The 25,516-nt window shown below is 46.8% G+C and overlaps 2 protein-coding genes across 5 annotated transcripts in view; one reads left to right on the forward strand and one right to left on the reverse strand.

Moving 5' to 3' along the window:
• The window catches only part of LOC119437313 (2-oxoglutarate dehydrogenase complex component E1), a 565,962-nt gene that overhangs the window by 283,113 nt on the left and 257,333 nt on the right, over positions 1 to 25,516 (reverse strand). The window lies entirely within an intron of this gene.
• Positions 13,529 to 25,516, forward strand: part of LOC119442658 (2-oxoglutarate dehydrogenase-like, mitochondrial) — a 77,540-nt gene continuing 65,552 nt past the window's right edge. The window contains exon 1 of the mRNA XM_037707622.2: positions 13,529 to 13,675. Within this exon, the coding sequence (XP_037563550.2) occupies positions 13,593 to 13,675 (83 nt within the window). The 5' untranslated portion in view covers positions 13,529 to 13,592. The remainder of the gene's footprint in view (positions 13,676 to 25,516) is intronic.

Raw genomic sequence — 25,516 nt, forward strand, 5'->3', positions numbered from 1 at the left:
GCCTACATGTACATAGCTAAACCTACTTATGCAAAAACTTGCACCCTGACGAAACGCATCCACAGGTTTTCCCTGGACCAGCAGGCCTCGTGTGGCACACTTCCCACAGTGGTCCATAGCAGACTCCCCCCTAAACAGTTCCACTGCTTCCTTAAACTTCCTTATAAAGCCTTGACCACCACGCTTTCTTTAGCATGTGTTTAATGCCATGGGAGTGGTCTTTTGCCAACACTGCAGTCATTGGATTACACATGCCCATGAAAATAGCATCATCACGTGTTGACAGTTGAAAAATAATTGCTTCAGGCAGCATCTGGCATGATGTCGGTGATCCTGGCAACGAAGTTCCAGCGAACAAAGCATCTAGGTGTTTCAGATGTTTCCTTTAGGCCTGTGGCATTTTTGAAGGGTTCCTGAACCACGCCTCGTGCTTGGTGAAAAAACAGTCTGCGAATAGCATACGCTGCTGTGAACTTCTCAGCCAAATATGTGCAGTTGTGCACGGTGCGTGGAGCTCACAAGCACAGCACAAAGTCACCTTATTCTCCTGATACGCTCTTTTTAAAGGAGGCCTTCTCGCCCATTTCGAAGCTGCCGGCAGCTTGCATACGTTGTCAAGTGCAAGATTACCATTGACGGCTGCTATTCAGTGGCGGCGGCACTAAATGCCAGCAGCACCCTGCCCTTTCATTTCATGCAATGAAGCCCAATTTTATCCTCGTGGCTTGCTTCAGCAAGGAGTTTCTTCTGCAGCTGGTGACTAATTATTTTTATTTCTTTTTGAAATGGCCGAAGTAGTGAGAGCACCACACATCTCCCAATTCAGCAGGACAACACATTGAAAACGCATGTTTACCTGTTTGTTTTGTATTAACAAGCAGAAAAGCCGGAGTGTGCAATTTTCTTTTAATTACAGGAACGAACATTACTAAAAAAATAAACAAAGCAAACATTTTGCATCAGATGAATGCCAAGATTAACACTGTGCAAATGAACGTGCACGTGAAACTTAAGAAATGCAAACTTTGAGTACGTAGAAAGATGTGTAGCGATATGTGTGGGCATGTGTATGCACAGTGTATGCATAGGGCATAGGCACATGCGGTGTACATTGCATATGTAGCCACGTAGGTATATACAAGAATAGATTATCTGCATTTTCAAGTGAAGCTGAAAGAAGCACCTCGAAAGGAGGAAACTTGAAAGGAGAAGAAATTGGAAGAGGATCGAGAAATGGATAGGCGACTTGGCAAAGAAGAATACACTCTTAGTAGAACATGTGGTATTTAAAGGAGCTTTCGTAAGAAAATTAAAGCATAGATTTATGCTAATCTCGTACTATCCTCTAGCATATTTGACCCCGGTGGCAAAGTATTTTTACAGCAATTACAAACCACATGATGCGACGTGCGCCACGAGATGGGCATGCTTGCCCTCTTTTTGCTTTATCTTTAGCTCATGCTCCCTTAACGGGTCATTCAAACATCTCTTTGTTTGCCTGATGTGCACCTCTCCGCAGGATAGTAGAGTATACTGTCGTATCGCCGACGACGCCGTCCGGCGAACAAAGGGTCCTTGAGTGCGCGTAGATGTAATCAGACCAGGATGAGAGTTGGGCGGGAACTGTTTAATGAACACAGTAGGTGTGTATGTACGGAGCTCTGTGATGTCACGCTACATGGTTTGTACGACCGGTAGAGGCGCACGGAACCATCCTCTTAAAGACCCCAAACATTGACTGAGAGATCAGCACTTGACTCAGAGATCCGCGGCACCACATCATCTCCCTCTAGAAAGAGACGTACGGCTTCTATGTGTATAAAATAAGAGTACGCGAGCGATTTATACAGAACTAATGCCACAGTTTCACTGTGAACATGAACGTTATACAGTAAGAAGGCACTGAACAGTTTTACCATGCAATAAACACATGCGTAAGATCGACTAGTAACAATAAAATAGAATGCTTTGGTGCAAAGTAACAATTTGATGTACGGCCAATAAGACTCTTGTAGACATTTGTGCAATACAAGAAATAGCAACATTATACTATAGTTATCACAGGTATGACTGCACGAACATTTTCATTCTATAATAATATAGGATTGTTTAACATTGTGCGATGCTCTGAACAGAATTCAGGCTAAATTGTGTACATTATGTAATGCAATGAGTGCGTATTACCCGTAAGTAGCATTTAAATAGCATTTATAAGTAACATGATATTCACGTGACATCACATGGTGCTCCCTCGCACACTGGACTATAAAAGAAAAACATATAAAAATATTGCAGAGTACAGTGTAGACCGCTTATAACGTAAGTCGCCGGAGTCGCGAATATCCGCACTATAACCAAAGCAACAATTTTCAAGGCCCGCACATATGCAAAACATGTGCACCGAGCCACCACGCGTATGCGACAGTCCAGGAACGCGGGTAGAACGTTTCCACGCGTAGAAAATGGCAGTGAACCCTTCTTTCTCCTTTATGCTTCCTCTACTTTCTAGTCACGTGTTGACCTTTCATGCTGCGGCTATGGCGCAGAGGGAAGCAGCGGCGCTGTCCCAGGCCGGCCAACGAAACTGCCCACGCCGGCAAACGCCAGCTTCCCGATAACGGCAGAAAACGAAACTTTGGGGAGCTGGCACTGGGCCGGCTGTAGGGGCGGCGCCTGCACGGCGGCGAGTCAAAAGTGAGGGAGCTACGAGGGAGGGTGAGGGGAGCCACCAAAGCGGCGGAGGTGCCGATGCGGAATCCGCTTACCTGCCGCCCTCCTCCCTCACATTCCACGGTCTCCACGTGCGCCCTTCGCCTTGATGTGCCGGTGCCGCCCACTCCCTGAAGTTTCGTTTACTGCCGTTATCGTGAAGCAAGCATTGGCCGGCGTTGGCAGTTTCGTGGCGCTCGCTTGCTATGCGCGCCGTGACATTTCACGACTCGCACTCAAGATTCTGGTTTCAGCCTCACTGGCTGTTCGTTCGCACAACGTGCCCTTCTCCTCCACTTTGTCTCTCTTTCTTCCTCGAGCACTCCTTGGGGCGCCCGTTTGAGGGAAGCGTTCGCCATCCCCGCTGACTTCCGTACTCCCAGGCAGCCGCACTGTAACCGGTATTTCGTTTCTCGCAACTGCACTATAAGCGATACGTGTATACATGGAGTGCTATGGGAAAATTAATGGGAGTCTGAAAATACCGCACTATATCCTGTCCTGCGCGGTTACGTTATAAGTGGTCTATACTGTATTCTGCTATGGCTTTCTACTTCCTGCGTGTAATGTCGGATCCATGTTTTGCGGTATTGGTGATGCCCCATACAAATTTCTGGTCTGGCAGGGTAGCTCTTTGGTGTTTTGGTGTGCTTTTATGCATTCTCCAAAGCCGACTCTATGAAGAAGAGCTCTGCCAGCTGGCGTTTGCGTCAATCGACTCCTGTGCGCTATGAGTTGGGCCTAAGCCAGCTTATTAAATGTATTGTGGATGCCGAGGGCTAGATGCTTCTCATTTGAAGTGTTGCGTGGCAGCCTCAGGGCAGTCTTATATGCCATCCTTATTATTTGATCAGCCTTTTCTTTTTCCTCCCTATTCATGGCATGGTAAGGTAGGGAGTATATTAGTCTGCTAATGATCAGGCTTTTCACCAGTCTGAGGGTGTCTTGTTCCCCCATCCCTGTCCGTTTATGAGCCACATGGGCTATCATCCGGTTAATCTGTTGCGTTGTTTTTCTGATCGTGTTTAAAGTGTGGAGACATCTGTCATTCGATTGTAGCCCCATTGCCAAGACTAATTATTGACCTCTCCGGAATAATTTTCCTTTCAAGCCTGATCTTGAGTTTGGGGTCAGTTCTTTGTTTTTTGTGAGGCGCATGAGTACTGATTTCTCCGCTGAGCACTGGAGTCCTCTTTCTTTGGTATATTTTTCTATTATATTGGCTGCCCGTTGGAGCTTCTCCTCCTTTTCTCCCAAGCCACCCTTGGTTATCCATATTGTTATATTATCCGCGTATAGAGAATGACGGATGTCTGGAATTTCTTGGAGATTTTTGGCTAGTCCAATCATGGCTTATTTGAAAAGTGTAGGCGAGATAACCGCACCCTCTGGTGTTACTTTGATAGGAGGATGGATGACTTTGGATTTGTCATCCCCTACTTTGATAACTGCTGTTCTCTGGTTGAGGAAGCTTCGGGTGTGCTGGTACGCCCTTTGACCGCAGTTGGTCTCTGCAGGTCCATCCAGTATTCCTTGGTGACTTAACGTTGTCAAAGGCCCCTTTTATGTCGACAGCCATGACAATGTTTTCTCCTGCCTTAGGGACGTTGGTTAATACTTCCTCTTTTAAAAGCAGGAGAATGTCCTGTGTTGGAAAGATGTGATCTGAAGCCAAACATGGTGTCAGGCATTAAGTTGTTTTCTTCAAGATGTTGGAGTCTAGTGTTTACTAATCTCTTGAACAGCTTTCCTAGACATGACGTAAGAGAGATGGGCCTAAGGTTTTCTAAAGTCAATTTCTTCCCTGGTTTTGGGATCATGATTATCACAGTGTGTTTCCTTTGCTGTGGTATCGTTCCTTTGACCCAATGGTCATTTCTGAAGTTGGTGAGGGCTGTTATGGCTTCATCATTCATATTTCTAATCAAGGGGTTTGATATTTGGTTTGCCCCTGCAGCTGTGTTCCATTTTGTACTGACAATTGCTGCTCTAACTTCTGCTTCTGTGAAGAGTTCATCCATTCCTGGGTGTGGGTGTCCGCTGTAGTCAGCTTGGTAGGGGGGTATCGGGGCTTTGTCACCGAAGTATTTGCTATGGACTGCCTGAAGGAGTTGTTCTTTTGTGCCTGGGTACGAGTGTAGCAATCTCTCCAAGTTCTTTAGTCTTTCACGTCTGGTTTTGAGTGGGTCAATCATTCCTCTGAGGATGTTCCATGTTTTTGCTGTCGCTAGAGTTCCATTTAGTGATCTGCAGAAGCATTCCCAGTTGGCTGTTGCAAGTTGGTTAGCATATTCCTTGGCCTGCTATGTTATTTCTGTGATTTTCATTTTGAGTTTCCTGTTACGTTTCTGTCGCTTCTATCTTTTGGTCAGGCTTCTTGCATTCCACAGGTGCAGTAGAAGACAGGAGACCTGAAGTGGACTCTCACGTCCGCTTCAGGTGTTTTTTCCATCCTGGTGACAGTTTTGGTATGTTTCTGCTTGAGATTTCGTATGACTTTGCACCATTTATCTAAATCATTTATGTCAGTGGTTTGATTCTCTATATGCCCGCCAGTCTGTTATTTTAGCTGTACCTATTTGTTTGCGAATTAGGCCCGTGCGGATTATGGTCACTTCCTAGAGTTTCGAGGGTGTTGCACCACTCCGCATTTGGACAATTTTTGGTTATGGTCCGTACTTGTGTCCGAGGAGATACTATTTCCTGTTCTTGTTGCGATTGCAGGGTCTGTTAGAAGTGTCATGCCGAGTGCTTCTATCTGTCCTGTGATATCCTTGCCTTCATTGTCCTGGGTGGGATACCCCCAGCTTGAGTGCGTGGCGTTGAAATCCCCAACTATCACTAGAGGGCTCCCCTTGCCCATATTTGCTGTCTCTTGAAATAATTTGTCGAACGTTGCTCTTTTATGACTGGGAGCTGTAGATAATAATTATGAAGGCACTCTTTCTCCTGGTGCCTTTATATGTGATTTCTGTTATTATATGTGGAATGTCCGTTCCTTATATGGGTTTGTGACATATTGCTGTAACTTTCTTGTCCACCAATGTTGCGACCTTCCAGTTTTCATCTTCGGTACAGAAGGTTTCGTATCCCTGTAATTTTGGGTTTGTTCCAGCTTCTTGTAATGGCTATGACAGCTGGCAACCTTTGTTGTGTCATCACCAGCTGTGACAGTTGTCCAATTTTACGCCGGAACCCGCGGCAGTTACCCTGCTATATTTCGCACTCTTCTGAAGCGTGCTTTTGATGTTTAGGCATTGTTTGTCGCCTGGGTCATGGCCGAAGGGCCTGGCCTGCTGTAAAGTTTCTCTGCTTTCTCTCTCATGTTAATGCCTGTGGCATGCTGTCGCAACGCTTTCATGAATTCTATTTGTTGTGCCTGGATTTTCTTGTCCAGGAACTTCTAGTTTTCGATCTACCGGTATCATCACCTGCTCTATGATTGTGGATATAACTTCTTTTATTCTATCTTTCAATATCGACAGGGTAATTATGGTACCGCCTTCCAAGTTCGGTAGTTTTTACCCTTTCTGTCTTGTCTGGGCTGGTTTAGGTCCTTGTTGTGGTTGCTGCGTTTGCTGCTTTTTCAATTGCCTATTTTCTCTTTCTAGGTCTCCTATTCGCACTCGCATTAGATCTAGTTCGCTTTCTAGGCACGTGAGTTGTGTTCTTGTTTGGCATGGGGGTTGGGAGGCGATTGCTGCCCAGCTCACCTTGTTTTTGGCTTCCTTGTTATGCTTCTTGCTCTCTTGCTGCTGTTGTTTTGTGGTTTGGCTGCTCTCTTGGTCACTGTCCCTGGAGTTGGAGCGGTCTCGGGAGCTGGACCTGGAACGGGCCCCGTCTGGCGATGTAGAGTGCTCGCGGTCCGTGCGGAACCAGCGTCTCTTGAGGATCCCATTGGTTTGTGGTCGGTTTCAATGTTGTGACAGTTGTGGCGTGCCCCTTTGGGGGACCCATTTTAGTTTCTTGGTGCATTCCGATGCCGCGGTGGGATGAGCCCCCCTGCACAGGGCACACTCTGGTTCACACATGGGGTCCTCAGGAGGGTCCCTTAGCCGACAATCGCTGCACGCCTTTGCCGTTGGCGTTGGGAAAATGTCCGTTCTATGTCCCTGGCTTTTGCACAGTTTGCAGTATTGTTGGGTGGGTCGATAAGGCACACATGGCATTTCGCCACCGTAATAGTAGACGAAGCGTGGCACTATCGGTTCATTGAACGTGATCACTGTGGTTTCAGACTTGCCGAGCCTCCGTGCTTGGACGATTGTCACTCCTTGCGTGTGCATTCGAAGATGATTTAGGAGCTCATCTTCTGGGGTTTCGCGTTCCAGTCCGTGGATCACTCCTTTAAGGTATCCTTCAGGGGTGGTTATGTAGGTGTTGATCAGATGTTTAGTGCCGTTGAGCTCCAGCATTTTGATCTTCAGGATTTTCTCCACCTCTTGTTCATAGGGGGTACTTGCAATGATTGTGTTTGACCCTGTGCAGAGGCGAAGCAGAAATTTATCGCTCTTGCAAGTCTCCGGGTCGCTGCTTGCACGTTCTATCGCTCGCGCAACTTTGTAGGTTTTCAGTTCTTTCACAACGAGCCCTGGCTTGGGCCGCATGATAATTTTTATGTCGTTTCTGGGTAGCGTCACCGTGCGCGTTCACCGTCGGTCCCTTGCAGACACTCCCCTGTGTTTAGCTCGCTCTTGTGCAGGCATTCTGGCGTCGCAACTGTTGTCCTCGCCGCCACTTCGAGCTCCACTGTCATCAGGGGCTGCTCGCACTTTTCGTAAACGTTTTCACTTAGCGTGGCGGGCCAGCTTGCTGCGGCGGTGGTCTTATAGTTGTTAGAGGAAACCGTGTCCGCTTGTCCAAAAAAATGTGGTATCAGCGTGATCCTGGTATCTTCCTACACAGATCCTGCAAATTTGGTGGTGACATGATTTTGACCGCTGCTAGGCACAATAATTGACAGAGCCGATGCGAGCACGTCTGCACTCCTCTACGCCACCTGGCGATCACTCAAGTGCTGACTTTCAATTCATTTTACAGCAAAAGCTGTATATGGCTAAACGAAATGAAAAACCATTCTTCCTATGTTTTGCTAAACGTCTCCATTGGCTGCACCGTCAGTTATGTTGTTCTCTACATCGCACCCAAGCGTGCGTGCCATTGGCAGCGCCGTTAGTGACATCGTTCTTTGTGTCATACTTGCTCTGCCCGCAACACCGGCTCCTTGGCTTGCCGTTGTCACATGCGTTCAATATCTCGAGTTAGCTCGGCGTCGTGGTTGGCAGCATCCGCCCGCCATTGGCACTTGCGTTCCACTTCGCGATTTCAACGTGGACGTTTTGTCGCAGCCAAAGCCAAAGTGCCGCTCGAGAAACTCTCGCCGAAAGTGGGCGTTGGCCCCGGCGAATGCGTTCCCGCCATTGCCACGTTGACGCTGTTCTGCCTGCAACGCCGCCTTATCGGCTCGCTGTTGTCGCATGCGTTCGATATCTCGAGTTAGCTCGGCGTCGTGGTTAGCAGCATCCGCCCGTCATTGGCGCTTGTGTTCCACTGGAAACACAAATATGTAAACAATAATTAAGAAATGCTTCAATACAGCGTCGAGATTGCCCCACTGCTAAACACCGGGGCCGCACATTTAAGCTTCGCTGGTTAACCATCTGTGCAGAGTGCTTGGGCGGTGGTTTTTTTATTGTGCACACAGCAATATTTTAAGTTTTGGTAAACAGAAAAGGAGGAGAGGAGCAGACAACCAAATGACAAACAAGGCAAGAAACAAGGCAGAACCATAAAATCAAAATTACAAAATGCACATCATGAAAGAAGCATACTTTCTTTAGAGAGAAATAGCGCTCATTTGTCATGCGGCCTCTGCAAGTTCATTACTAAGGTGACAGATGGCATAGCGATGTTTTCGGAATACTGCACTTTGGTGCACGGGCTCCAGTGAACCCGATTATCCCATTTGCACAATGGCGCTTTTTATCACTCAAACTTTTCAGGCTGAAGGATGTGGGCAAATGATGACTTCTGCCTCGGCCAACGTTTTTCGAGTTTTTTTTTTTTTGCGAGATCTACTAGCCATAGAAGCTACAGATAGATGTGCTTAAAATGGCTGAAAATGTTAAATCGAAACTGTGTGATGAGAGCAGGGGCGTAGCCAGGGGGGGTTGGGGGCCTTCAACCCCGCCCACTTACCCACCCTTTGTTCTCGTCGCTTTGTGCTGACATAATTCAAGGAACCGGTGCTACTATCACAATTTCATTCCTGGGCGCTTCCGTTTGGGTTGGTAATTTACAGCGAATCATGTCTGCATATGGAAAAAACTGTCACGGTGTTTGTCAAGGCTTTGACACTCTGTGAGGTTTTGGGCGAGAATGTGGCGGCCGCATTCTGAAGCAACAAATGCAGCAGCCGCATTTTAGATGAAGGCAAAAATGCTCAAGGCCCGTTTACTTAGATTTAGGTGCACGTTAAAGACCCCAGGTGGTCGAAATTTCTGGTATACATTTTCGCCGCTTCCCTTCAGATGCCGTTTAGGCCGCGCTCACGCAGGATCTTAGGCTACGTTCACACTTGGTCTTGAAGCTGGCGGAAGCGGCAAAATCTTGCGAAAATCCACCCGCCTAGGTGGCAAAATCGGCAGAAAAACAGGTGACGAGCCAAATCTGTCTCGGACCGATTTTTTTGCCATGGCGAAATGGAATCGCGGCAGAAAGTTGTTCTGCTCGACCGGAAGCTACACTAGCATGTAAACATCCGGTCGTAAAATTGAACATGGCACCAAAAGTGTAGGCTGCAATGCTGATCGATGTGATCAAGAACCACCCCTTGCTCTGCGACAAGAGTGCTACTAAAACGTACTGTCAGCAATACTCGCGATAGTATTCAACGTCGCGCCTCCGGAGGTGTGGCAACGAAGCCTTGGCATGTCCCAACTTCTAACACTTTATCTAGGCCAGGCAAACCCACCACCGCCGTTTCAGAGGTGTCCGCGTCTTCCATTTATTCATTGTCCATTTCTAGAAAACAGGTAGGTAGAAGTAAAAAAGTCATTTCTTCTTCCACTTCCATGGCAGACAATAGTTAAGCAGATTCCTCGTTGGCGGTAGCAAAACAAATGTGAACAACTTGGACATGCACGGAAAATATTTTCCGGCCGCTTTGGCCTTTCCGGCCGCTTTGGCCTTTCTGCCCGCTTGCCGCTTCCAAAGTGTGAACGTAGCCTTAGTCTGCGCGTGAAACGTCTCTTGTTTGCGATTGCGCCCCTATGGAAGGCTGGTAGTTACTGTTGTGTTGTTGAATCCCAAACCAGCAATTACAGAAGGCTGGTAGTTGCTGTTGTGTTGTGGAATTCCAAACCAGCAATGTACACACGAAGGGGTTGATGCCAGCAGTGAAATTCCACCGACTCGCAACAGAATGCATGAAACATACAGCCGACAAGCATGGATTACTGCTGTGCGCAATACAGCATAAGTAAACTGACAGGCGCTGACAGTTCTTGTCGGAGTTCACGCGTCCTGAGAAATTGATTATGTGCACTATGCACTGAACAAGACCGGAGTTCATTCCTGCATCACTAGTGCACCAATCAGTTGAGATTCTGTGAGGTACGAGGCCGCTTCCTGTTTGCACTGGTGTAAGTGAAGCAGAAATGAGTTGCACGCACTGCTTAAAATGCGTACACATGCCATATCTATGCTGTGCGGCGAAATATTCTGTACAATTCTGAATCTGTTGACGTAAAGGCAAATGACGGCTGCACGCTCGGACACAGCGGAAGACACAGTGGCCCATGCACTTGCCGCAGGAAATGAAATCCTCTCGTATGAGGGATCAGGGCGACAAAAGCTTCGAAAAAAAAATGCATTATGCGTTTTTGCGTGTATTTAAGTTATCTAGCCCCAAGACGCAGCGAACAAATTATTGCTATGTGAGTAGGTATAGCCTGGTCACACGTGCATTTTCACGTGTATAGCCGTCCTTGACTTGTGAAACGCACTTCGCTCCTACGAGGACGACGCCATCTACGCTTAACGGAGATTAACGATTAACGATGTCTTCTCAGGTCGGGCTGGTCGTCTCAATGATGCGTTTTCGAAGACTGGTCCATTCAGTGGCGCGATGAGGCGCTGGTGCTCCAAACGGCCACTGTAGCTGTCGTACTTCTGTATTGTAGTGCGCTTACTTTACTTTTTACTTAATTTCTTCACAAGCACACGCACACGCCAGGGGGGGGGGTCCCATATGTCTTTGATATACATGTATAGAGTCTGCTTAAGCTACCAATGTTTATTTTTGATCACGTCACGTAGAGGAAAGACGCTTTTCCCCCCTGTCGGGCCGGTGAACCCCCCCCCCCCCCTCGAAAAAAAATTTCTGGCTATGCCCCTGGATAGGATTACTTTGTTAGATCGCGTAAAAAAATTATGTGGTTTTTAATGAAACGAAGATCAGGAAATGAAAACAATTCGTTAAGTTGTGGGTTTTCGTTAAACTGAGGTTCGTTATATTGAAGTTTGTCTATTGGGCACGAGGCCCACTACTGGAGATGCGGGCGCAGCAATCATTTTCACGGGCAAAGTTGGATCACGTGATCCCACCTTGCGCTGATGAAGTGAAGCGGACCGTTGGAATGCATTTTTTAACCATGATTTCCTAGTGTTTTTCCCTTGGAACAGGGTTGCTTTGCTCTCGCTTCATGTGCACGGACACCTAGAGACTACAGAAGCTTGGAAAGTGCACTCAGTTATCGGCGGCATGGTACTTTACTACGTCGTGCCGCAGTGCACTATGTACGCGAAGGAACAGGGCGTGAGCTTTCATTTTTACCCCAAAGATAAGAAATCGCGCGACACGTGGCGGATAAAGCTTCGAATGGGTAAGGAACCAAGCTCATATGCATGTGTTTGCAGCAAGCACTTCCGCAAAGAAGTCTTCGTGTACGGATATCCTAGTAGTAGGTTCGCTCCTGGTATCACGTTTCAATCACTAGGCACGGTTCGTTGACCAAAAACCGCTTGTATAACATTTGTTTCTTTCGCGGCAGTAGGGTAGCGGCAGGGTGGAAAAAGTGCTGCGTTGTGCCTGGAGCCGTGGTGTCACACGGTGCATTTTCGATCACGAGCGAGCCCGATCGGGACCAAATTTCTCGATCGCGATTGGCCCCTTTGTGCAAGCTGCGGAAGGGAGTCAATCGTCGAAAAATTCGATCCCGATCTGGCTCTATCATGATCGAAAACGCACCGTGTGACAACCGTACAAGATTCGCGCAATAAGAAGCAACAGATAAATATGAAAATCGTGCTGCAGACAAACATGTGCTCGTCGTCACACTGGCGAAAATGTAAAATGTTGTCTAGCTACGTCGTCACAGAGGGAACTCCTGTCTGACAAATAACAAAGCTAAACTCTCTGAATGATGCACGCACGTGCATGTGGCTCTCGTTTGTATGCCTCAAATCATGTGAGAAGGGTCATGGCTGCAAGCACCTCAAAGCATGTTGCGTTGCTTCCCATAAAACAGAGAAACCACTTGTGTCGTGCTCCATGTTGGTATGGGTGCTGAACAGAAATATAAATTTGCGAATGCTATTTATTTGTTGTGTAAACCGTGGCCTGTTTGTAGATGCAAACCTACAATGAATGAAATTGCACGACGGACATGTCGCACATCTTTCTTACAGCAAAAATGTTTCTTTACCGCAAGCACACGCTAAAGACCATTTAATGCTTAGTTTGAATTCGCCGCAACGGTTTCTTAGATTTTACTAAAGCAGCGGACTCGGCCTCCGTGGTTTCCATGCCGGTGGCCATAGCAGACGACGCCGGCAATCGGGGGCAGTGTCTAAGGCTTTGTACGGTAGGTAATTTTTTCGGAACAGTTATTTAACATATCGTACAGTCCGTGACGAAGCCATAGCAGTATTTCACTGATTTCATCGAAGGGAAATACGATAATAAGAAAACAAAAGACGACGCGAGCAAGGCTGCGGGCTGTGCAGGAGAGGGCTGGCGGAGCAATCCAACTGCACATCACACGGATGACTCCGCATGGTGGCACCATCGTATGTCCTTGCCCCCAGTACAACATAACCATTTGTTTTGTGTGGCAGCTCCCTGTCAGTCTTTCTCGTAAATTTCGTTGAAGTAAGCATGCAATAATTTGAGAAAGCCTAAATAAACTGAAGCTGTAATGCAAAGTTTGCTCAATAAATTTTTTTAAACACATTAAAATGAAAAGGAAGGGGACGAAGACATCAAACAAGGTGTTTGTAGGAAACCAGGAATGCTGCTCATGGAACCCTGTTTGGTAGTTCATGCTTTGTTATATGTTTTCTGGGAAACAAAAGCAAACACTTGACTCACACAGGCTAAACTGGATAATGCCATGGTTTGCGATTGCTAACATTTTGTAACATTTTGTAAGAAATGTATAAGGCATCACAAGCAGTGCTCATTTGTTGCTAACATTTGTTCAATCCGCTGCGGTAACTCAGTGGCTGTGGCGTTACGCTGCTGAACTCAAGGCCGCTGGTTTGATCGTGGCCGTGGCAGCCGCATTTTTGTGCGGGTGAAATGGAAAATGCTTATGTGCTCAAATTTTTGTGCACGTTCAGAACCCCAGGTGGTCACAATGAATCTGGAGTCCCCCACTGCGGGGTGCCTCGTAATTATACCGTGGTTTTGGCACGTATAACCCCAGAGTATAAATCTTTTTTTCGCGTTTGCTCGCTGAACCTAAGCAAGAATGCGATGCCACTTACGAAAGGGCATTAAAGAGCAGCCCTCATTTCTGTGGGGTTTTTATCGCAGATTTGAGGAGTTCCTGGCCAAAAAGTGGGTTTCAGAGAAGCGGTTCGGATTGGAAGGTTGTGAGATGCTCATCCCTGCCATGAAAACCATCATTGACCGATCGAGTGAGCTCGGCATTGAAAGTATTGTCATAGGTATGCCTCATCGGTGAGTACTTTCCTTTTGCTAAACAAATCTCCAGGGAATGCTGCTTCAAGTCTGTCGGTAGTTGCTCTGAGAGTAATGCATACTATTTGGAAGGCACTATGAAACTACTGCCCAATATCGGGAATGTCCAGTTCGGTAGGATCTTTGGTCCTATTCTTTCTCACAAACAGGGAAATTTTAGAGATACTTTAGTGCTACCCATTTTGTGGAAAGGAGAAAGGTATGCACAGAAATAAATGCGGTAGAGGCCGATGTAGCTTGGACAACATGGCATGGAATTAGTGGGGAAATGTATGCACAGCCAAATAGAGAATAAGGCAAATTATTACCATTAGGCTTCTTTGTGGGTACTACACTCGAGCCTCGTTGTGTGCGGCAAACACATTGTGAATGTGGAAAACAAGGAAAGAAGTGTATGCAGCCAGTAATCGGACGGTATTTTGCGAATTGAAGCAGGCTATCACAGAAGTTATTTTATTCAGCAGCGACACCACGGACCCGAGCACATGGGGGGTTGGACCCTCCCGCGTCTAACCGTGCGCGGCTTAGCCGTGTCCGGGGAAAAGGGGATCCTGGAGGTTGAGCCGAAGCCGGGAGTTTGGACCTTTATGGCCCCCCGGCGGAGGCAACACACCTCTTTGGCCTCGGCTTCACGTAGACGGCACCCCCGGACTGACCCACCCGGGGGAAATCGGTAGTTGCCTTTTCCTGTCTCTCTCTCTCTCGAACCTTCGCCTTTCTGTCTCTCTTTGCATCTCTCCTGTCTTCTTTTCACTTCCTTTTACTTCCAATTTTCCAGGCAGCAAGGGTTAACCTGGTGTAATTTATCCAACCTTGGGTCTATTATATTAGGTTATAGTGGCTATGTACAGCTGGCGTCTGCGTCTCCTTCGGGTCTCGTAGCGTCCCCTTGTTGGGCTCGGTGGTGGGTGGCTGGCATAGCTGCCGAAATCAGTGTTACCTTTATGGCTTTTTCGTCATTTCCCCCACTCCTTGATCGCCCTCATAAACGAGGGCGCACCGAAGAAGTTTTCAAGTTTTTTGGCCACCAAGTAGATAACTTTCCACGATTTCACGTGATACACTCAGAGAAAACTGAAAAGTCAGCAAGAATCATCTCACCTTTCCTGGTTGCGAAATCACTGATTGAAACTTTTGGCCCAGGTTACAAAGTCTCCAAGTTGGCAAGCGGGGATCTACTTCTTGAACTCCGCGATAAAATGCAATATGAAAAGCTACCTAAACTTGTGTCTTTCGGGGCCATTCCTGTGAGTGTCACCCCCCACCGTTCTATGAACACCATTCGTGGTGTCATCTCCGATGATGATCTAATGGAGCTTACTGAGACTGAACTTTTGGAGGGATGGAGTGACCAGAATGTCATCAATGTGAAAAGAATTAAGATGAGACGTGATGGTAAAGAGATTCAAACAAAGCATCTAATCCTAACATTCGGCTCAAGTGTGCTTCCCGAGATTATCGAGACAGGCTATGTAAAGATCCGAGTCAGGCCCTATATCCCGAATCCCCTCCGCTGCTTCAAATGCCAGAGGTTTGGCCACAGTTCTCAGAACTGCCGAGGCCGAATAACCTGTGCCAAATGTGCTGATGAACATCCGTCTGAATCTTGTGAGAACACGCCACACTGTGTAAACTGTGATGGGGAGCACGCCGCGTACTCGCGGTCCTGTCCATCTTGGAAGAAGGAGAAGGAGATCGTAACGATCAAAGTCAAAGAGAACATATCATTCAGAGAAGCACGAAGGCGGGTTTCCTACCTGCCGAAGAATAGCTTTGCCGAAGTGGCGCGTCAGGGGGCAGCGCCACAACGGCCTCAGGCGGCTGCCCGGCCCGCACACAGTGAGCCGGCGGTGACGCCATCCGCCCCCTCGGCGGCTGCAGCTAGCGCTGCGCCGCCATCCCAGAAAAAGGGGCCATCGACCTCCGGGCTGGTGGCCTCAAGGGTTTCGTCTCTTGAGACGAGGCCTCCACGTCCAACACAGCGCTTGCAAGAGCGCGTGTCCAGCGCCCTGCAAGAGGCGATGGACACAACCAGCCAGATGGCGCCATCAGCGCCTAGTGAGCGGCGAGATTCTCGCGATCGCTCCAGAAAAGAAAAATCCCGCATCACAGGGCCCGCCAAAGGCTCTGTGAACTGATTTGCATTCCCTGAACACACAGCACAAACTCCTATTTCATTATGAACACGCAAATATTACAATGGAACGTTAGGGGTCTCCTTTGTAACCTTGATGATGTCAAAGAGCTCCTTCTTAAATATAGTCCGAGGGTGCTGTGTGTCCAGGAGACGCATCTCAAAGCAGACAACACAGACTTTTTAAGGCACTATGCCATTTTTCGGAAGGACCGCGACGACGCTACCGCCTCGTCGGGTGGTGTCGCTATAATAGCAGATAAAGGTGTTGCCTGTCGGCAATTGAACCTCCGAACTTCCCTTGAGGCAGTTGCTGTCCGAGCAATACTGTTCGGTAAGCTAGTCACAATTAGTTCTATTTACGTCCCTCCTTGTTATCAACTTTCCAAGACACAGTTTCAAAGCTTCATTGATGAACTTCCTCCGCCATACATAGTTGTCGGTGATGTGAACGCTCATAGCCCCTTATGGGGCGACTCTCGTTTAGATGCGCGAGGACGCCTTATAGAAAATTTTCTGTTTTCTTCAGGTGCATCTATACTTAACAAGAAAGAGCCAACTTATTACAGCGTTACACATAACACATACTCAGCCATTGATTTAAGTATAGTATCGAGTACTCTAATTCCATATCTGGAGTGGTCTGTTCTCAGGAACCCCTTTGGGAGCGACCATTTCCCAGTTATGCTAAACTTAACAAAACAAGATACATGCTTGCCACATTTTCCTCGATGGAACATGGACTCGGCCAACTGGGAAATGTTCCGAGAGCTTACGTATTTAGGCGGAGATGAAATTGCTGTTTTTAATATAGAAGACGCTGTTGCATACCTAACAGATTTCATTATTAGCGCTGCAGCTAAATGTATTAAGCAAACTAGTGGATTAGCTAATAAGCGTCGCATCCCATGGTGGAACGACGAATGTCGGAAAGCGCGCAAAAATCAAAACAAAGCTTGGAGATTGCTTCGCAATTCTCCAACTGCTGAAAACCTCATTAATTTCAAACAGATCAAATCACAAGGTAGGAGAACACGTCGACGTGCAAAGAGGGAAAGTTGGGATAGGTACATCGCCAGTATAAATTCGTACACCGATGAAAGAAAAGTCTGGAATCGGGTAAATAAACTAACAGGTCGGGAGTCGCATCCCCTACCCTTAGTAAGTACACAAGGTGATAGCCTGGAAGATCAGGCGGATTGTCTAGGCGAACATTTTGAGTATGTGTCAAGTGCATGGCACTATACCGAAACATTCCTGAGAATCAAAGAACGCGAAGAGCGGCGACCCCTAAATCGCAAAGGCTCATCGAGTGAGGCCTACAATTCCCCATTTACTTTAGCTGAGCTTAAAACATCTCTCGCTTGTTGCAACAACTCAGCGCCAGGTGGGGATCGTATCATGTACGAAATGATTAGGTACTTACACCCTGAAACACTGAAAACACTCTTGTCTCTTTATAATGCCATGTGGGCGGCTGGCTGTATTCCGTCTTCATGGAAAGAAGCCATAGTCATCCCCATACTTAAACAAGGCAAAGACCCGTCCTTGGCCAGCAGCTACAGGCCAATAGCTCTAACAAGCTGCCTGTGCAAGCTGTACGAAAAAATGATAAACCGGCGCCTAATATGCTTCCTAGAAAATAACAAAATTCTGGACACCTACCAGTGTGGTTTTCGAGAAGGTATGTCTACAACAGACCACCTTGTCCGCATTGAGGCATATATTAGAGATGCTTTCATACATAAGCAGTTCTGTCTGTCTGTATTTCTAGACCTAGAGAAAGCTTACGACACCACATGGCGCTTCGGAATTCTCCGAGATCTTTCGGCGATGGGTGTTCGTGGCAATATGCTTAACACAATCGAAAGTTATCTCACTAATCGCACATTTCGCGTAAGGGTGGGCAGAGCTTTGTCTAGGTCATTCACACAAGAAACTGGTGTGCCGCAGGGTGGTGTGCTTAGCTGCACACTATTTATTGTAAAAATGAATTCCCTGCACACAGTCATTCCACGCACAATGTTTTATTCGGTTTATGTCGACGATGTGCAGATAGCCTTTAAGTCATGTAATATTGCCATCTGCGAACGACAGGTACAGCTGGGAATGAACAGATTGTCCAAATGGGCGGAGGAGAATGGTTTTAAAGTTAACGCTCAGAAGAGCACTTGCATGCTCTTTACAAACAAGAGAGGCGTAACGCCTGTCCCAAGTATACAAATCAAAGGAGATGCGCTCTCTGTGAGCAGCGAGCATAAGTTTCTAGGAATCATTTTAGATTCCAAGCTTACATTTATTCCTCATATTAAGTATCTGAGGGCAAAATGCCTGAAGACAATGAACGTTCTGAAACTTCTGTCGCGCACAACATGGGGCAGTGATCGAAAGTGTTTGCTTTACTTGAATAAGAGTCTTGTCCTCTCACGGCTTGATTACGGGTCTATAATTTATAATTCTGCAACGCCAAGTGCATTAAAAATACTAGACCCCGTTCACAATCTGGGTATCCGCCTCGCGACCGGTGCTTTCCGAACAAGTCCGATCCAAAGCCTCTATGTAGAGTCTAACCAGTGGTCACTCCATCTGCAGCGTTCATATAGCAGTTTCACATACTTTCTGAAAGTACAAGCAAACAATGAACATCCTTCTTATTCAACCATAAATGACGTTACCGCTGCCACACTCTTCCATAATCGACCTGCAGCGAGAAAGCCATTCTCCTTGCGTGTGAGGAACCTCAGTGAGGAAATGGGTGTTCCGCTGCTTGATCATCGTCCTATGGCTCCAGTGAAACTGTTACCGCCGTGGCAGTGGCAACTCATAGATTGTGATACATCGTTTGTAGAGGTCAACAAACACGCGCCAGAGGCACACATTAAAATGCATTTCTTAGAGCTTCAATACAAGTACTCGTGTACGGAGTTTTACACAGACGCTTCCAAGTCACATGCCGGGGTATCTTATGCAGCCATCGGTCCATCCTTTTCGGAATCCGGTGTACTGCACCCGGAGACAAGTATCTTTACGGCTGAGGCCTATGCACTATTATCGGCTGTAAAGTATATAATGAGATCAAAACTTCAAAAGGCTATCATATTTACAGACTCCCAAAGTGTCGTGAAAGCATTGAAGTCACTCTGTAAACAGAAAAACCCTGTACTTAATGAGCTCTATTCCATTCTGTGTAAAGCTTATATCTCTAACCAGCATGTGATTATATGCTGGGTGCCGGGCCACAGAGGCATTGAGGGTAATGTTCGAGCAGACCAAATGGCCACATCAGTTACATCTCAGGCGTTACATCTCCCTACAGCTGCTGTGCCCGCAACAGATTTGAAGCCTTTCCTGCGAAAGAAACTGCGAAGCCACTGGCAACGCGTGTGGGACGCTGAAACAGATAATAAGCTTCACCTGATTAAACCACAGTTAGGTTTCTGGCCCCCCGTAACGAAAACACGGCGAACTGACGTCCTATTCTGTCGTCTCAGAATAGGACACACGTACGGCACCCACAGTTTTTTGCTGACTGGTGATGAACCACCAACCTGTGGTAGATGTGGAGAGAGGCTGACCGTCCTCCACGTCCTGCTGGAGTGTCGGGAAGCCGAAAGAGAGAGAAACATTTTCCCCTAGCATACCACCATTGTGTTCCTCTCCATCCTGCTATGTTTCTTGGTGAAGAGCCGCTTTTTAGCACTAAAGCTGTCCTAGGCTTCCTGAACGATGTGGTCCTGCATGTTAATAGTCCAATCGTTTCGTAGCGCATCCTCTCTCTAGAGGATGCTGCTGTGATAGTAGTTCAGCATCTATAGCACATGCCTCCAGGCCCTTGCACTTCAAGGGCTCTGTTAAGGCAGAAGTGCTTTTTGAGAACTTTCGCCTCTGACATATTTTAGTATACTATCATTCTTTCACAATGCATCTCTCGTGTCGATAGCACACTTCATTACTTATTGCCATATTCTTATTACCTATAGATTTTACACACTTTACAGTGACTATTTTAGGCCCCTTTACAGCCATGCCACATCTGTTTTATTCACACCTTATTATTCACTATTCATACCACTGACAAGCCATTATCATCGCCTTGGCGCTCTTTGGCCACATCTGGCCCTTGCGCCAATAAACTCTAACGATCATCATCATCATCATTTTATTCAGCAAATTGGCAGTCCTGCATATCCGCTGCAGTAGCTGACTGACTGTGGCGTTTTGCTGCGGAGCACAAAGTCACGGATTTTATTCCTGGCCGTTCTAGGACATGGAGACAAGATATCCATAAAAAGTTCAACCCCAGAAAAGGGGAAGTATAGGACGAAGCTGCTATGGGCCGTACAGGTGATCTTGTGCATCTGCTGCAGGCAAAAAGGTCCAAGTCATGCGCAAATGTGTGAGCATGGAACCTAATGGCACCTCTAAGGACACTAATGAAAAACACTGAATCACTTTAACTATTTCATGATGGGAGATTGAGTACTAAAAGGAAAAATAAAGGCTAAAGTTCAATTTGTTTTTAATTTCACGCTGAAACCCCGGCACCAGTATGTCAGTGTGACACCGCAGATTTCAAATATTTTTTTTTTCAAATTTGGTCTGTTATCTTAGTAAAAGCTTTTGAAGCTCACTAAGTTCAGTGTTTGGCTCCTTTAGAATGCAATGTGGTCCATCTTTGCCGATAAATCATATGACGTCACAGCAAGCTGGTGTGAGCACTTCAAGGCGGCACGGCCAACCGTCTTAGGTTTTTGTCTTTTCTGGTTTATTCAGCCTTCTCCTGATTTAAGAGTGGCTTTTTTGCTATTGTAGAAGGATAATTTACTAATATACAGCTCAACTTGTTTTTTTTTTCTTTCTTCAATGGCCATTTACTGTTGTGCCCAGGTGAGATGCAAACAAGATAGGGCTAACTAGAGTTTTTTCCATTTCCACTTTTGCCACTTCATGTGATGTACATGATCTGCACTTGTACGCCTAGTTCGGAGCCTGCATCATTCTTGGTGAAACATAGCAATGCAAAATTCCAGTCTCGAGTTACTCCTAAAAGGTGTTCTATGTTATAGTACACCTTTCGCTTTGTGTTTCATGTGTTCATGACAGTACAAAGTTTGCTTGAATAATTTTTTAAAGGAAGCTAACATCTTGATATCGCCTGCAACTATACTATGTAGCATGATTCAGTGCCTTGACCATCTCAATGCACCGAATACAGTGTAGACCACTTATAACATAAGTCGCCAACCCGCCGTGGTTGCTCAGTGGCTATGGTGTTGGGCTGCTGAGCACGAGGATGCACTTTTCGATGGGGGCGAAATGCGAAAACACCTGTGTGCTTAGATTTAGGCGCACGTTAAAGAACTCCAGGTTGTCCAAATTTCCGGAGTCCCCCACTACGACGTGCCTCGTAATCAGATCGTGGTTTTGGCACATAAAACCCTATAATTTAATTAACTTAACATAAGTCGCCAGAGTCGCGAATATCCGCACTATAAGCAGTACTGCAATATAACCAAAACAACAATATTATTGTGATAGCAATTACAGTCGACCCCCGTTAATATGAAGTTCAGGGGAACCGGAAAAAAGTTCCAATTAAACGAACTTCCAATTAAAAGAAAAGTACAAAAAATGGCAGCTTTATTAATTTCAAGGATGAAAGTCTTTTATGAAAAATAGTCTGTCATCTTTGTCTGCTTGTCGAATTTAGCTGCGGCAAGCATGTTTTGCAAGCAGTAGACGTGTCCAAGTGATTCTTCTGCGTTGCTTTCTCCAACAAAAAATCGCTGCGCGAGAGCAAGACCGGCCGCTACTTCGGCAGCCCTTGGTTGTAGCTCGTTTTTGATGTCATCGTCAGCGTCGGCGTCGCTTTCATGAATGCATTCATGGGGCCGAATAATCTGCACAATTTCGCTGTTCGTCAGTGGACCACATGTTTCCACAGTGCTGTCCACGGCGACGTACTCTTCGAGACGAATGTCAGCGAGAGCAGCGCCAAAGCTACTGTCGTCGAGCTCACTTGCTTGCACTTCCCCCGGCGGACAAGAAGCATCCCCTGAAGTTTCCACGAAACCACAAGCGCGGAAGCAGTTGGCGTTAGTCTCATCTTTCACACGGCCCCAAGCTTGCGCTAGCATGTGGATGGCACTAAGTACACTTACTTCGTATTTCGAGGAGTTGTCCATGCATAAAATCATGCACTCAATGAGGTGCTGCCTGTACAGGACCTTTACATTTTTTATTATGCCTTGGTCCATCGGCTGCAACACCGACGTCGTGTTTGCAGGCAAGTATGGAAAACGGATAGCATTCAAGGTTGGCATATTCATGTGGGCACTGCATTGGTCCACAAGAAACACCTTGCGGTTCGACGACGCGAACTTGCGATCAAGTTTGGTGATCCACTCTCGGAAAATGTTGCACGCCATCCACGCCTTCCTGTTTGAGCCGTAGTCCACAGGAAGCGTCTTTACGCCTTTAAAACACTTAGGCTTTGCGGCCATCCTGATCACAAGCAGGTGAGATCGTTCGGTGCTAGTCATGTTTGCCGCGATCAGAACCGACACCCTTTCTTTACTCTGTTTGCCTCCAGCACAGTCGTCGTCATTGAATGTCAGGGTCTTGTCTGGTAGCAGCCGGTAAAAAGCGCAGTCTCATCTGCGTTAAAGATGTCAACCGGGTGATACTCGCTGAGGTACTCGCGAAGCTTTCCAGCTTTCCATGTCGTGCAAGTTTCCGAGTTGACAGACCCCTTTTCTCCACACACGCTCTTGAAAATCAGGTCATGCCGATGTTTGAAGGGCGTCAGCCACCTATCCGATGAAGCGAAATTGTTAATATGCAACATTGCTGCAAGCGATAAAGCTTTCGCCGTGACGACCTCACCACTGAGGGGAAGTTTGTTATTTCGAGCTTCTTTGATCCAAATCAGCAATGCGTTTTCCAACTCTGGGTAGGCCCCGGTGCGCATTCACTTCCGTGACATTTTGAACTTGTCATTTTCAAAAGCATCCAATATTGAATGCTTATTTTTTGATGAAGTTTGAGAGCGTGTTAGGCTTCATGCCGTACTTGCGTGCGATGTCTTGCTTGGCGGTGCCTCCTTTGTCAACTTCTTTCAAGACTTCGACTTTTATTGCCAGGTCAAGTGTTCGGTAGGAACCGCGAGTTGTCATTATCAATCGTCGCCACTACGACACTCAAAAATCAGAAGCGTGGAGAAACGCGCGGAATTAACCCAACGCGCGGCTGTTGCACTCGGCGAAAAACAAGAGACTGGACGAAGCCTACGAAACGACGGCGTTGACTAAACAACCTTGCCATTTCAAGAGATGTGGCACTGTGGACAGCGGTGATGGCGATAACAGTGCGCTGCAGGCAGCTGCGATGGCGATGACACCAGCGCGGTCAGGTAGCTGTTTTGGCACGTGAAAAATTGCACATTTTATGAAAAAATTACAGTAGCCTCGAGGTTCTCGATTGAAAATAACTGCTAATTAACCAATATTATGAGATTCTAAATTTGCATTATGGAGCAATTTTTCCCATAGAGCTGCATATAAAACTGACGGGACCACTCCTTTACTTCTAATTAACTGAAAATTCCAATTAAGCGATTTCAAATTATCAGGAGTGGACTGTATATGGACACTCCAGGCGCAATTCTGCCATCGCTGTCACCATGAAGTTCCGTGTAAAGTTCAAGGGTGATAACATCGTCGCTGCGCGCTGTATGCTGTATGTGCAAGTGAAAGCGTGTGAGGGTGAGCCAGCGAGCGCGGCTCAATCTTGCGCACACAAGGAAGGAAAGCGCGAAGGAAGCGCACCGTCTACCGTCACGTGCAAGGCTTTGAGAGTAGGGTAGGGAGGCGCGTTCTACTCCGGGCGGCCGTGCGTGCACCTGTGAGGGCTGCTGTATCTTGAAAGCCAACTGCGATGGGGGCACAGTTCGCCGTGCACTGTGCTTTCGTGGCTTAGTTCGCATTGATGCTAGACGTAGCACGATGATCAATTCGCTTGCTGCTACTGCTACGCTTCCTCACTGTAGCGTTTTGACAGTGAGTTTTTGTGGTCATAGAGTGAGATGTGTTCTTGTTTGCTTGTGCTCGCGTTACACCATGCTTGTTAATGCGGGGAGAGCCGCAGCGTAGGACGCGCCTTTGTGCGGTCCCTCCATTGCATCATTCTGCCCACTCCGCGTGAGGAATGCTGCGATGCGAGGCCGGCGCAGCTCGACGTGGCGGACGAAAAATAGGAACGGAGCTATTCACGTGCCAGCTATCTTGGAACGCGCCTGACTGAACGAGACATGCCGGTTGCAGCGTGTCGTTGGAGTAGAGGCGCTGGTTGTTCGCCACCGTGACGTCGTGCAGCTCGAAGCGCATGCACGCATTACGTCAGGAGTATATGTGTGGCTTGAGGGGAGCGTTCGCCATCTTGGTTGACTGCCAAACTTCCAGGCAGCCGCACTGTAACCGGTATTTCGTCTCCAGCAACTGCACTATAAGCAATACGGATATACATGGAGTGCTAGGGGAAAATTAACGGGAGTCAGAAAAGACCGTATTATATCCGGTCCTGCACTATAAGTGGTCTACTATACTGTACATGCTTATGGTGCTCAAGAATATGCAGCTCTCTTAATTTTTTACAAGCATGGAGCTAAGCATTTAGTCTCGAAATTGTAGAGACCAGATGATGGCCGACAGTGCCACACCAGAGGGGCTACTGAAGTGAAAAACTGAAGCTAACTAGGCCTAAATGGCTCATTAAGGGCTCATATTACACATTATTGCTCAAGTTGAAATCTGTGAATCTGCACATTGGGACACATGTCATAAATGAACTGTTTAACATGTACGGTTTGCACAGACAGTAATTGTGCTCTTACCTTTATGTAAAAATACTTGTACTGGGTTTCAGAGTCTGAACCTCTTAAGTAGACTATAATGAGACCACTTTTAGAAATTAGCATTGAGAAAGGGAGGTTCCTGGCTCATTACATGCTTTGGATCACTTTGAAATTGGTGCCTCAATGTTCTTTCCTACGAGCAGACTTGCTTATTTGTATTCTTTGAGTCACGATGTACACAATAGGCAGCATGGTAAATTCTATAAGCAAGCTTTCCCACATGACCGTGTTGCCCTACACAAGATAGTCAGTCTCACACTCGCAGCACTGTTGAAGCCGAGGGTCGTGTGTAAAGGGCAGGAAAAGGGAGTACACCATTAGATGGTGGCACCAGATTGTATGCTTACATCTTGTTTTCTTTTCTGGCATAAGGTTTGCCATCTTGTGTTGATCAAATGATATCTCTGGTGAAGCAACTTGTTGGATTTTGCACACCCTCTATCGTATATGCAACCAGTGAACAATATGATGTGAGCAAAAAGAAAAGGAAGCTCAGAGTTGCGTACTTGAAGCTTTCCGGTGCGTAAGAAACCTAAAACGTTTTGTCCTCAAGTAACCTAAAATTGTGTCTGAAAAGATTAATACATGAAACTGTTCAGGGTAATCTTGATTGTAGTCTTGTGCCGAGAAATTGTTATGATTTGAACAAAATGCAAGGTTTGGTGAGTTGGTACATGTCCATTATTTAAGTGCAAAGAGATGTGGAGCAAATATGCGGGCTCCTTTATTTGTTACTTTGCGCTTCAAGAAGAAGAGCAAGGATATAAAGACGCAT

Source organism: Dermacentor silvarum, chromosome 1, assembly GCF_013339745.2.
Source record: "Dermacentor silvarum isolate Dsil-2018 chromosome 1, BIME_Dsil_1.4, whole genome shotgun sequence".
In the NCBI taxonomy this organism is placed as follows: domain Eukaryota; kingdom Metazoa; phylum Arthropoda; class Arachnida; order Ixodida; family Ixodidae; genus Dermacentor; species Dermacentor silvarum.